The following is a 13,574-nucleotide window of genomic DNA, read 5'->3' on the forward strand; positions in this document are numbered from 1 at the left end:
TTGAAAATACTATTATAGAATATAAAATAATAGAAAAGAAAAGCATAAAAAACAATAGAAGAGAATAATAAAAAAAAAGTTATATATATATATATATATATATATATATATATATATATATATATATATATATACATATTCTATTGCTTTATTATTTTATATTCTACCTTATTGTTTTTTTTAGAAAAACGTTTTCTATTTTTTTTTTATTTGATTATGTTTTCGAATTCGATTCGAATATGTTTTCGAATTCGATTCGAATATGTTTTCGAATTCGATTCGATTATGTTTTCGAATTCGATTCGAATATGTTTTCGAATTCGATTCGAATATGTTTTCGAATTCGATTCGAATTCGTTCGTTTTTTTTCGGATTCGTTTAAATTCTTTACTTTTGTCATTCGGAAATTCGGATGCATCCGAATTTCCGAATAATGAAAAATTCGTCCGAATTTCGATTCGGAACGAAACGAAATGCACATGCCTAAAGGTGAAGAGGCGTTGCGGTGATGTCATGCTCTCCACCTAATTAAGCAATGTAGCTCACAAGACATGGTGCCTTTCCATTAAGAACCTACTCACATCTATGAGCTTTAAAGTATAACTAAATGCAAAACTTTTTGTTTTGTTTTGGATAGAGTGGAGAGAGATTAGAACCTATGTTTCTATTGCTGTCTGTACCCTTGATTCACTCTCTCTGTTTGTCCTGTTTAACGTTATCAGAGTGAAAAAAAAGAAAATCCCACATTTTGGGTTGTCCCCCGAAAAGTAATAGGGGTGAAATCGTCCAATAGGGACACTAGTTCTGAGGGAGCCCCAAGGGATTCCCTCGATTTGCAGGGATTTCCTCTCACTTCCTGTTTTGGCTATGGGACAGGAAGTGAAAAGAATTCTCCCCAGTGGGACAGAGATGGCAAAAAAAACAAACTGTCTGGGGTTATAACCCTCCCTTATTCTATCCAAAATGAAAAAAATCGGCGGTGTTCGGTGGCTCGGTTCTCAGTGCAGAGATGGCGGGGGACAGATGCAGCATCCGTCTGATGTTGTATCCACATAGGTAAGTATGAATAAAAAAAAAACATACTTCTCTTTTAATGAATGTGATGAAGCTCCATTTGTAAAGAATACCCAATCATGTGCAAGGAAAATTTAAGAAAAACAGCACTTTTGCTTGCACATGATTGGATGACGGCTTTAGTAAATCCACCCCAAAGTGTGTTATAACTACTATACCTTACCATACCATACCATATCTCTAGAAGGAATAGTGAAGTGCACAGAATTAAGTTTAGGGGATAGCAGGGAGGTAGTGATTGGAAGATTATGGATAGTATGGGAATAATATTTGAAATTCACACCAACACATGGTCATAAGTACATTGCTGTGAGGGGTGTGGTTAGAGTCTGAGCCCACCCACAGTATACACCACACGTGTGCCTCAGTCCTTGTACCCACAAAATAGTCTAACTACTGTGCCACAAGGTGGATAAAAAACAATGATTTTAAAAAAAATGTATTTAAATCAGATGTTTTGATTTTTATCAAATTTATTTTAATAAAATGCTTTTGGAGTAAAAATCTATGTAAAGGTAGTTTTCCATTTAACTACTTCCCTACCGGCCTATAGTCATATGTTGTCCGCAGGAACACTCTGTCCTTCCAGGCGGGTGTCATATGACGTCCTCTGCTTCTCGCCACTCCGGGAATCAGGGATGAGGCGTGTCCCTCGGGACACAGCCCATCCCAGATCAGAGTAAAGAGACAATAAAAAATCGTCTCTTTACCACGTGACTAGCTGTGTCCAATCACAACCAGTTACATGCATTGTCTTTGTGCATGGCGCTCGTGCACGCCCTGTGGGGTACGCAGAGTGGCGATCGGGGACAAGGCTTGTCGCCCTGACACAGCCAATTCCCAATCAGCTGTGTCCAATCACAGCCGGTCACAGAATGTCAACAAACCGCGGTAACGAGCTGTTACCGGGTTCTCCTTCTCACACATGATCAGTGTGTGAGGAGGGGATTGCAATAACAGCTCGTTACCGCCTACAGTACACACCAAACACACTGATTGCCCCCCCCCCCATAAAGAGGGCCTGTCACCAGCCCATTAGAGTACCTGAGTACCTGTCACCAGCCCATCAGAGTACCTGAGTACCTGTCACCAGCCCATCAGAGTACCCAAGTACCTGTCACCAGCAAATAGGAGTACCCGAGTACCTGTCATCCGGCCCATCAGAGTACCCAAGTACCTGTCACCAGCCCATTAGAGTACCCGAGTATCTGTCACCAGCCCATTAGAGTAGCCAAGTACCTGTCACCAGCCAATCAGAGTACCCAAGTACCTGTCACCAGCCCATCAGAGTACCCGAGTACCTGTCATACAGCCCATCAGAGTACCCAAGTACCTGTCAACAGCCCATCAGAGTACCCCAGTACCTGTCACCAGCCCATCAGAGTACCCGAGTACCTGTCCCCAGCCCATCTGAGTACCTGAGTACCTGTCACTAGCCCATCAGAGTACCCCAGTACCTGTCACAGCCCATTAGAGTACCTGAGTACCTGTAACCAGCCCATCAGAATGCCTGAGTACCTGTCACCATGCCATCTGAGTACCCAAGTACCTGTCACCAGCAAATAAGAGTACCCAAGTACCTGTCACCAGCCCATCAGAGTACCCCGGGACCTGTCACCAGCCCATTAGAGTACTCGAGTACCTGTCACCAGCCCATCAGAGTACCCGAGTACCTGTCATCAGCCCATTAAAGTACAGGAGTACCTGTCAACAGCCCATCAGAGTAACCGAGTACCTGTCAACAGCCCATCTGAGTACCTGTCACCAGCCCATCAGAGTACCCAAGTACTTGTCACCAGCCCATCAGAGTACCCGAGTACCTGTCACCAGCCCATCAGAGTACCCGAGTACCTGTCACCAGCAAATCAGAGTACCCGAGTACCTGTCACCAGCAAATCAGAGTACCCGAGTACCTGTCACCAGCCCATCAGAGTACCCGAGTACCCATCACCAGCCCATCAGAGTACCCGAGTACCTGTCACCAGCAAATCAGAGTACCCGAGTACCTGTCATCTGGCCCATCAGAGTACCCAAGTACCTGTCACCATCCCATCTGAGTGCCCGAGTACCTGTCACCAGCCCATCAGAGTACCCGAGTACCTGTCACCAGACCATCAGAGTACCCGAGTACCTGTCACTAGCAAATCAGAGTACCCGAGTACCTGTCATCTGGCCCATCAGAGTACCCAAGTACCTGTCACCATCCCATCTGAGTGCCCGAGTACCTGTCACCAGCCCATCAGAGTACCCGAGTACCTGTCACCAGCCCATTAGAGTACCCAAGTACCTGTCACCAGCCCATCAGACTACCCGAGTCTACCGATCTAAAGGTAGTTTTCTATTTAACTACTTCCCTACCGGCCTATAGTCATATGACGTCCGCAGGAACACTCTGTCCTTCCGGGCGGGAAGGACATGATCAGTGTGTGAGGAGGGGATTGTGATAACAGCTCGTACTGCCTACAGTACACACCAAACACACTGATTGCCCCCCATAAAGAGGGCCTGTCACCAGCCCATCAGAGTACTTGAGTACCTGTCACCAGCCCATTAGAGTACCCTAGTACCTGTCACCAGCCCATCAGAGTACCCGAGTACCTGTCACCAGCCCATTAGAGTACCTGAGTACCTGTCACCAGCCCTTTAGAGTACCCGAGTACCTGTCACCAGCCCATCAGAGTACCCGAGTACCTGTCACCAGCCCATTAGAGTACCTGAGTACCTGTCACCAGCCCATTAGAGTACCTGAGTACCTGTCACCAGCCCATCAGAGTACCCGAGTACCTGTCACCAGCTCATCTGAGTACCTGTCACCAGCCCATCAGAGTACCCGAGTACCTGTCACCAGCCCATCAGAGTACCCGAGTACCTGTCACCAGCCAATCTGAGTACCTGTTACCAGCCCATCAGAGTACCCAAGTACCTGTCACCAGCAAATAAGAGTAACCGAGTAACTGTCACCAACCCATCAGAGTACCCGAGTACCTGTCGCCAGCCCATTAGAGTACCCGAGTACCTGTCACCAGCCCATCAGAGTACCCGAGTACCTGTCATCAGCCCATTAGATTACCCGAGTACCTGTCACCAGCCCATTAGAGTACCTGAGTACCTGTCACCAGCCCATCAGAGTACCCAAGTACCTGTCAACAGCCCATCTGAGTACCTGTCACCAGCTCATCAGAGTACCCGAGTACCTGTCACCAGCCCATCAGAGTACCCCAGTACCTGTCACCAGCCCATCAGAGTACTCGAGTACGTGTCACCAGCCCATCTGAGTACCCGAGTACCTGTCACCAGCCCATCAGAGTACCCGAGTACCTGTCACCAGCCCATCAGAGTGCCCGAGTACCTGTCACCAGCCCATCTGAGTACCCGAGTACCTGTCACCAGCCCATTAGAGTACCCGAGTACCTGTCACCAGCCCATCAGAGTACCCGTGTACCTGTCACCAGCCCATCTGAGTACCCGAGTACCTGTCAACAGCCCATCGGAGTACCCAAGTACCTGTCAAAAGCCCATCAGAATAACCAAGTACCTGTCACCAGCCCATCAGAGTACCCGAGTACCTATCTGCAGCCCATCAGATTACCCGAGCACCTGTCTCCAGCCCATTAGATTACCCGAGTACCTATCTGCAGCCCATGCCTCATAGAATATACCTTGTGCTGTTTGCTTTCCAAAATGGAGTCATTTTGTGGGTAATGCAACTGTCCTGGTGCTCCAGGACCTTCAGAAGTTTGATAGGTAGGAATGAAATTATATGTGTAATTCATGGGTCGCTGGTATAAATAGTGGGTAAGTCATCCCAACGGGTGCACAGACAGCAGTAAAGAGTTGACAGAGGGACTAGCCCTTCAACACACTATACAAGACCAAAAAAAGATAAAGCTTAGAAATAAATTTAGGCTGGGTTCACACTACTGCAACTTGGATGCGAGTTTCCCTGCATCCAATTCACATAGCAGGAGATTGTGACCGGCTCTCTATGGAGTCAGTTCACACATCTCCGCAGCAGCTCTGATGCAAATTGCACAGGAGTCCTGTGCGTCTTTTGGTCCGTTTCAGGTCCGAATTCAGACAAAAATTTGGGCTTAAATTTCCGGGATGCAGTTCTGAAAGACAGAAGCCTTAAAGTATTCTCATTGATCAGTGTGGGCACATACAATTACGAGTTCACTTTTAATCATATCCAAACCCAAGAATAAAAATTGTATACATGTCAGCCCTTGCACGTGGTGAGCGTATTCTTTTTTTTCAGATCTTATTTTCAAATGGGGAAGCTGCCGTTAGCACTCTTCCTGTCCTAGCATGACAACATTCACTTACTGTACTATAAGGAAACAAAAGATAGTGCTTCAAGGTGCACTGGGGGACTGGTGATCATATAACCCTTGTACAAAAAGAAAGTTACCATATGCTGCAAGGAATAGTGTTCCAATGTTTATTAGTCACTGGTAAAATATAACCAAGTGGGCTCAGAGTTCCAATCCACATACAGACTGATGCTGTACTTGGTGTGATATGGTGTCCCCCAGAAGGATAAAGGCATAGCCATCTTGGTGGCCAAACAGTCTGGCAACTGCCGATTCCAAAAGGGGAAAGGGGAAAAGGAACAGCAATATGATGATCATGCTGTGCAGTAGAGACAACCACCAACAACATGGCCGCACTGTGGCAGTTACAGGAACTTGGAGATGGTGTCACCGGAAGCCACCAACCAGAAGTGTTTTAAGCTCCCGATCAAGCGGTGATGTCTAAAGAAAGAAAGGACCAGGAGAGACCACAGAATGCTCTTCAGGAATGGATGACACATTTTGAAGTGGCGTGCTTCTTTATTAGATTCACTATTCATCACCCTCTCCTACAGACATTGGTTATTTGATTTAATTTACTTCACATAACACAGTGTTAAAGTGTTTCTAAATCCCAATCATTTTTTACCTTCAATGCATTCCTTGTATTAAGATAAAAAAATGTTTAGGGATCTAATTTGGCCACTTATCCCCCCTTAAACTTACCTGAGCTCTTATTCGATCCAGCGCTGTGCACATCTGTAGCTTTCCTCACTTCCGTGTCTCACTGGCTTTGCTGGGGCACCGGGAGCCACTGGTTCCCAGTGGTGGCAATCAAAGTCAGTGATAAGGCAGCAAGAGGCGAGGCCAAGTCCTGCTGTCTGTGTCAATGGATGCAGTAGCGGGGCTTGGAGAGAGCATGCACCCATGGGGGCACTGGACAGAGAGGAGGAGCCAAAAGCCCCGGTGGGGGATCCGAGAACAGGAGATTCAGGGCTGCTCTGTGCATTTCCATTGCACAGATAGGTAAGTAAGTTTTTTTTTGTTATTTTTTTTTCTATTTCCTTTACAATCACTTTAACTTGTCAAAATAGAAAGATTTCAACATACCTGTGAATTTGACCATTTCTATGAAGATAATCTAAGCCTTCCAAAACTTCTTTAAGTATTGTTGCAATAATTGGTTCTTCTAACACTCCACTCTTATGTTCCCCTCTGCCAACAACGTGCTTTATTATATCCAGCATTGAACCTGAAAAGAAATGCAATTCTAATCTGAATGACATATCATTTTAAATCAAATGTCGCTTGAAAATAAATTCTACTAAAAACATCCTGCAATAGAAGACTCTTCATACTTACCTCTCCGATCAACATCGAATTCCTGTGGATATTCAATAGTGTTTATTTACCCTTTCTACTATTTATGACCATGCTGGAGAATGTCTGTATATCTCCAAGTCTTCCCTGACACACTCTAGTGCTAGAAAATTGATGATCTGGTGGACAGTCTGTTAACGTCTGATGGTAATCTTAGTGTGGTTGGATTGTGCCCACATGTCCAAAAGCCCTCTAGTGACTGAACTTTAGGTGGACATAGATATCCTTATACCACCCCAATGTGACCCTCAGACAAGGTTTGGGCTTTTTAGGACTCCAATTGGGGCAAAAATCACTTCCTTCAACAAAAAATACTCTTTACATCTCAAAGACAGTTTCCAACTTTCAAATCTGGATGCAATAAGACCAGTCCTAGAGAGAATGAGGAGGAAGGGTGTGTGCTGTTTCTATCCATCAGGCAGAATAAACTGTGGAAGGGCCTGTTCCAATTGTAGATAGACCCACCATTATCAGAAGGCATCTGCCTGTCTATGGTCACCCTTAGGCCCTTTGATTAATTGCTAAGATTATATTCAAAGCATGAAAAACTTTGGAGAAACAGTGATCTTATCCAGCCACCTTCTGAAAATACTAGTTGTTTGGCTGACACACAACTATCTATATCAGGTCTTCTGACATCACCTTGATTTCAACTATCGGTTACTAAATCAGAGAGGCTTAAACTCAACCTGTCATAAACTGGGCCAACTTTTTCTTTGCATATATATATATATATATATATATATATATATATATATATATATATATATATATAATGAAAATGCATAAGAAGCAACGTCCACTGAAATTCACATGTAAAAATGTTGCTGTTGGGAGATTTTCCCCTCACTTCCTGTGTGGTGAAACTATTGTGATCAAGTCAGTACCTTTGAGGAAATCTCTCTAACAGAGCCCTGGATAGCAGCAAAATCTGATGGAGGTTCTAACCCTTCTCCTCAAACTTTTCAAAGGTATAAAAAAAAATCTCAGTAGTTTATTGACCTTAGAAATTCAGACTCAACTTCAGTGAGCTGCCCCTTCTTTTCCCTTCCCTACCTACCTTTTCTCCTACGCTCCCTTTCCTCCTCCCTTCTCTTTCCACTTCTCTCCCCATTAGTTTTCCAGAGCCCCTTCTTCTCCCTCTCCAGTCATTTTTTTCCCTCACTTCCCCCCCAATCTTTACTTCCCCCTATAGAGGTCCACCATCCAGGATACCTCATTTCCTAGGTTTTTCTTTTTCCTAGTTCCTGATCCTGAGACTGAGTGTCCTCAGGATTGTTATAACTAATTAACATTATGGCTGCCAAAACAGAAAACGACTTTGTTAGTTACATTCCTTCTTGGCTGGACATACCCTTTAAATTTATTTTAAAAATACTACTAGTATAAGTACCTTAGATTGTCTGCAGACCCAGGCTATTCTTACAGGTATAGCTTTAGATTTCCTGCTAAAGCTCACCTGCACCTTCTTGCATTCAGCACATTCCTATTAGCCAAAGAAAATACTCATTATAGTGATTGGCTAAAAAGAATGCATTGGCATATAGAACATAGCAGCAAACACCAACACTACCTGGAAGTGTCACAGCTTTGCCTGTCAGATCCAGACAGTATTTGGCCATGTCAGGAGGGACAAGTAGGTCTTTGATTGTGCACCTCTAGGTGTATGTTCTTTATGCTTGCAGAAGTTTTTTCATTATTATTTAGAGCAGTGGTCTCCAAACTGAGTCCCTTTGCTTGCCTCTATCCAGTCCTTGGGACACAATTCCTCCAAATGACACTAATGATGAGACACCATTCCTCCCACTGACACCATTACTGGGGCACTATTCCTACCACTGACACCATAGCATGGGCCCTATTCCTACTGCTAAGACCAATAATGGGGCACTATTCCTCCCACTTGCACCATCAATGGGGCATTATTCCTCCCGCTGATACCAACCATGTGGCACTACTCCTCCTGCTAAAACCAATGATGGGGTAATGTTTACTCCCACTGATGCCTGAAGGACAGCCTGAAGCCTGAAGGACAGTATCTCCTTGTATTTGTTTGATATATGTCGCCCTTCCAGGGCTCCTTGCTGCAACAGAACAGTTATAGGTGGGGGCAGTGGGCACTTGTTTGTATTTTGTTTTTATTTTGTTCAGGCAATGCACTGACATCTTTGCTGCCATAGTGCTATGTGTTGGGTGTTCAGTGTGCCCCTGTATCTTTAAGGAGAGGTGGGCTCCTGGAAGGCCACCTGTCCTCACTTATCCATAAAAATGCTCCTATTGTGGAGTCCCAGAAGTCAGGGTTAGGGACTACAGAAAACAGGGTGCCTAGACTGGGCCTGTATCTTACGCATGTATTTGCAAATGTGTACAGACTAAACTACTGTTCTTAACCCATATTGTTAGACAGGTCAATTCGGTTGGTCGCTGGCTGGTTGGTAAGTAGGGATGAGCTTTGTGTTCGAGTCAAACCCATATTCGACTCGAGCATCGTCTGTTCGCCCGTTCGCCGAATTGCGAACGATATGGGCCATTCACGCCAAATTCGTGTGGTGCGTCACGTCCCATAATTCACTGCGGCATCGCAGTGCATTGCTGGCTGATGATTGGCCAAGCATGCACTATGACCCACATGCTTGGCCAATCACAGTGCCATCTGAACAGAGAGCCGTAATTGGCCAAAGCCAAGGAGGCTTTGGCCAATTATGGCTCAGGGGATTTAGTACACGCCCCACACTTTATAAGGCCGCCTGCACGGCGGCCCTGTGTAGTGTGTGTTCAGGCATTGAAAGAGATAGACAGAGAGACAGTGTCATTTGATTTAAGTTAGATAGATTAGGCAAGACAGTCGGTGAGTTATATATATATACACTGTATTCAGTTTAGCTAGATCCGTTTCTGTTATCTTCCTACTGACAGGCAGGCTTGTCTTGTTACAGTGTTTAAAATTACCTGAAGAAAATTGCTGGTGTTCTTTTGATCCTATTAGTACCACAGTCAGGCAGCTAGACTATTTACAGTTAGTGTAGTGCGTCCTCCTCACAGTGTTCAGTTAAAGCTACAAGTTAGTTTAGTGTGACCTCTGCACAGTGTTCAGCTAAAAGTACAAGCTAGTGTAGTGCGTCCTCCTCACAGTGTTCAGCTAAAGCTACAAGTTAGTTTAGTGTGACCTCTGCACAGTGTTCAGCTAAAGCTACAAGTTAGGGTAGTGCATCCTCCTCACAGTGTTCAGCTAAAGCTACAATTTAGTGTAGTCCGTCCTCCTCACAGTGTTCAGCTAAAACTACAAGTTAGTGTAGTGCGACCTCTGCACAGTGTTCAGCTAAAGCTACAAGTTAGTGTAGTGCGTCCTCCTCACAGTGTTCAGCTAAAACTACAAGTTAGTGTAGTGTGACCTCTGCACAGTGTTCAGCTAAAGCTACAAGTTACTGTAGTGCGTCCTCCTCACAGTGTTCAGCTAAAGCTACAAGTTAGTGTAGTGCGTCCTCCTCACAGTGTTCAGCTAAAACTACAAGTTAGTGTAGTGCGAGCTCTGCACAGTGTTCAGCTAAAGCTACCTGTAGAAGGTTGGTGATGTTTTCCTGATCCTATCACTACCGCAGGCAGCTAAATAAGCTACAAGTTAGTTTTTTGCGAGCTCTGCACAGTGTTCACCTAAAGCTACCTGTAGAAGGTTGGTGGTGTTTTTCTGATCCTATCACTACCGCAGGCAGCTAAATAAGCTACAAGTTATTTTTTTGTGCGCTCTGCACAGTGTTCACCTAAAGCTACCTGTAGAAGGTTGGTGGTGTTTTTCTGATCCTATCACTACCGCAGGCAGCTAAATAAGCTATAAGTTATTTTTTTGCGAGCTCTGCACAGTGTTCAGCTAAAACTACAAGTTAGTGTAGTGCGAGCTCTGCTGTCAGGAGGCACAAGCCGCCTCCGTCCGCCGGGCTCCACGGCGCATGCGCGGAGGACTCACGCTGCGCCGTACACCCGTTCGCGGCCCAATGGTGCGGCGCGCGCGGGTGCACGGCGGTCCCCGTGTGCGCGCCGTGGCCGTGCGGGTGCCCGGCGGTGCGTCACGCTGACGCGCTCGCCGGAGGGCTACATCTGACGACTCCAGCACCCAGTCGGGTTGCTGGTTTGTCGTCAGCTGTGCCCTGTCCTCTGTACCTGATATTCCCTGCCTTATATAAGTATTCCCTGTGCTGATCTCTGCCTGTGAAACGGATTACTCTCTGCCTGCCTGATACCCCTGACCTCTGCCTGTTAAACGGATTACTCTCTGCCTGCCTGATACCCCTGACCTCTGCCTGTTAAACGGATTACTCTCTGCCTGCCTGATACCCCTGACCTCTGCCTGTTAAACGGATTACTCTCTGCCTGCCTGATACCCCTGATCTCTGCCTGTTAAACGGACTTGCTCTTGCCTGATACCCCGGTCCTGATCTCTGCCTGAATAACGGACTTGCCCGACCTGATACCTCAATTCTAGTTAACCACTTGTCTTGCAGCTTCTCCAGTGCCCAACAGCTACACGGACTTCCTTCGGGCCCTTCGGGAGTTCCGCCACATCCGGAAGCCCGTGCCTCCGCGTGCCCCCAGCTCCCTGTATCACTTTCAGGGGTCGGGTGCGCGTGGTCGTAAGGGCGAGCCGCTCTCGGCATCTCGGCCTCGGTGAGTATAGTCCGTGACAGTACAAACCAACCAGATGTCCGAGGCTGACAGAGCGCGCTCTCCTTTGGAGATCCTATGTCAACAGGTCTCCACTTTGGCCGACTCAGTCCAGAAGTTACAGGAGGGGTATACTCAGATGGACAACCGCCTCCAACAGATTACTGGAGTACTTCCCCCTGCCGCTGCAGTTCCGGCACCCAGCAATGAAGGTCCGCTTCCCCAGGCCGCCGCCAGCCCTACAGTTGTCATGGCGCTTCCTGAGCCTAGGGTCCCTACGCCCGAACGGTTCTCCGGGGACCGTAAAAAATTCAGAGCTTTTAAGAACGCATGTTCTCTTTATTTTGCCCTCCAGCCCCGGACATTTGCATCAGAGATCGTCAAGGTGGGTTTTGCTATCTCGCTGCTGTCAGAAGAACCTCAGGCTTGGGCCCACGGCTTAATGGAACAGGGAAGTCCTGTGTTAAATTCCATAGATACCTTCTTCGAGGGTATGTCCAAACTTTATGACGACCCACAACGGAAGGCTACCGCTGAAGCCATTCTACACCACTTGTCCCAAGGAAGGAGACCCATCGAAGATTATACGGTAGAGTTCCGTAAATGGGCGGCCGACACGAATTGGAACGAGCCGGCTCTTCACTACCAGTACCGTCAAGGCTTGTCTGAACTCCTCAAAGACGAGTTAGCCAGAATGGAGACTCCGGAGACCTTGGAAGAGCTCATTCAGGCAGCCACGAAACTGGACAGGCGCTTGCGAGAACGCCGCTCGGAGCGGTTTCAGGGTCCACGCCCTACGTGGACGCCATTCAAAGCCCCATCGATGCCGTCACCATCTTCCACCACACCTCCTGAAGCTGAGCCCATGCAGCTAGGCCTGGTCCGGGCCCCGCTAACTTCGGAAGAGAGGCAACGCAGACGGCAGTCCAATCTGTGTCTGTACTGCGGGGGAGCGGGACACTTCCTGCGCAGTTGTCCAATAAGGCCCAGTAAGTTCCTTCAGCCTAGATTGATGAATTACCAAGATAATGATGCTCCAAAGTCTTATGTGATGTTGTCTGTTTCCTTGCAGCTACCGGAAGGGGAGTCTCGCCTACCCGCCATCATTGATTCTGGGGCTTGTAGTTGCTTCATGGATGCAGCTTTGGCTCGCAGCCTCCGTATTCCCTTGCAAACAAAGGCCCAAGGTCTACAAGTGCATCTAGCTGATGGGTCTCTTCCAAGTTCGGGTCCAATCACCCAGGAGACCCAGCCTATCCTAGTAACCACCGACTCCGGGCATCAGGAACTCCTACGGCTCGACCTCATCCATTCTCCCATCTTCCCAGTCATCCTCGGTCTGCCCTGGTTACAAGCTCATGATCCGCAGATCCAATGGAGCACCAAGGTGGTGTCCTTCTCCTCTCCATACTGCTCTGAGCATTGCCTCCCTTTAACTCCGAAGGTTTGTGCTACGGTTACTACCTCGTCAGACAAACTTCAGCAGATTCCCTCTGAATATTTGGAGTTCCAAGAGGTCTTTAATAAACAAATGGCCGACCGCTTACCACCTCATCGGCCTTATGACTGTCCGATCGACCTGTTGCCGGGATCAGTGATTCCGTTCGGTCGTATATTCCCTCTCTCCGAGACTGAACTGGAGGCGCTCAGACAGTACATCGATGAGAACCTGAAAAAGGGTTTTATCCGTCCCTCATCCTCACCTGCTGGAGCAGGGATATTCTTTGTCGGGAAGAAGGATGGGTCCCTTAGACCTTGTGTGGACTACCGGCAGCTTAACAATATCACCATCAAGAACAGGTACCCACTACCACTCATCCCGGAGCTTTTCCAACGATTCCGATCTGCCAAGGTCTTTTCCAAATTAGACCTGCGGGGTGCCTATAACCTTGTTAGAATCAGAGCCGGGGATGAATGGAAGACAGCGTTCAGGTCCAGGTTTGGACACTTCGAGTACCTGGTGATGCCATTCGGGCTATGCAATGCTCCAGCCACCTTTCAGCACCTAGTTAACGACATATTCCGAGAATACCTGGATGACTTCCTTGTTGTCTATCTAGATGACATACTCATTTTCTCTTCCACGATTGAGCTACACAAGAGGCATGTCAAAAGAGTCCTTACCATATTAAAACAGCACAAGCTTTATTTGAAAGTGGAGAAGTGCGAATT

General features: G+C 46.9%; 1 protein-coding gene across 3 annotated transcripts in view; it reads right to left on the bottom strand.

Annotated features, from left to right (window-relative positions):
* Positions 1-13,574, bottom strand: part of STK39 (serine/threonine kinase 39) — a 673,740-nt gene that overhangs the window by 441,622 nt on the left and 218,544 nt on the right. For all 3 annotated transcript variants that reach the window (XM_073633992.1, XM_073633991.1, XM_073633993.1), the window contains exon 4: positions 6,477-6,618. In XM_073633992.1, the coding sequence (XP_073490093.1) occupies positions 6,477-6,618 (142 nt within the window). The remainder of the gene's footprint in view (positions 1-6,476; positions 6,619-13,574) is intronic.

Source organism: Aquarana catesbeiana, linkage group LG06, assembly GCF_042186555.1.
Source record: "Aquarana catesbeiana isolate 2022-GZ linkage group LG06, ASM4218655v1, whole genome shotgun sequence".
Taxonomy (NCBI): Eukaryota; Metazoa; Chordata; class Amphibia; order Anura; family Ranidae; genus Aquarana; species Aquarana catesbeiana.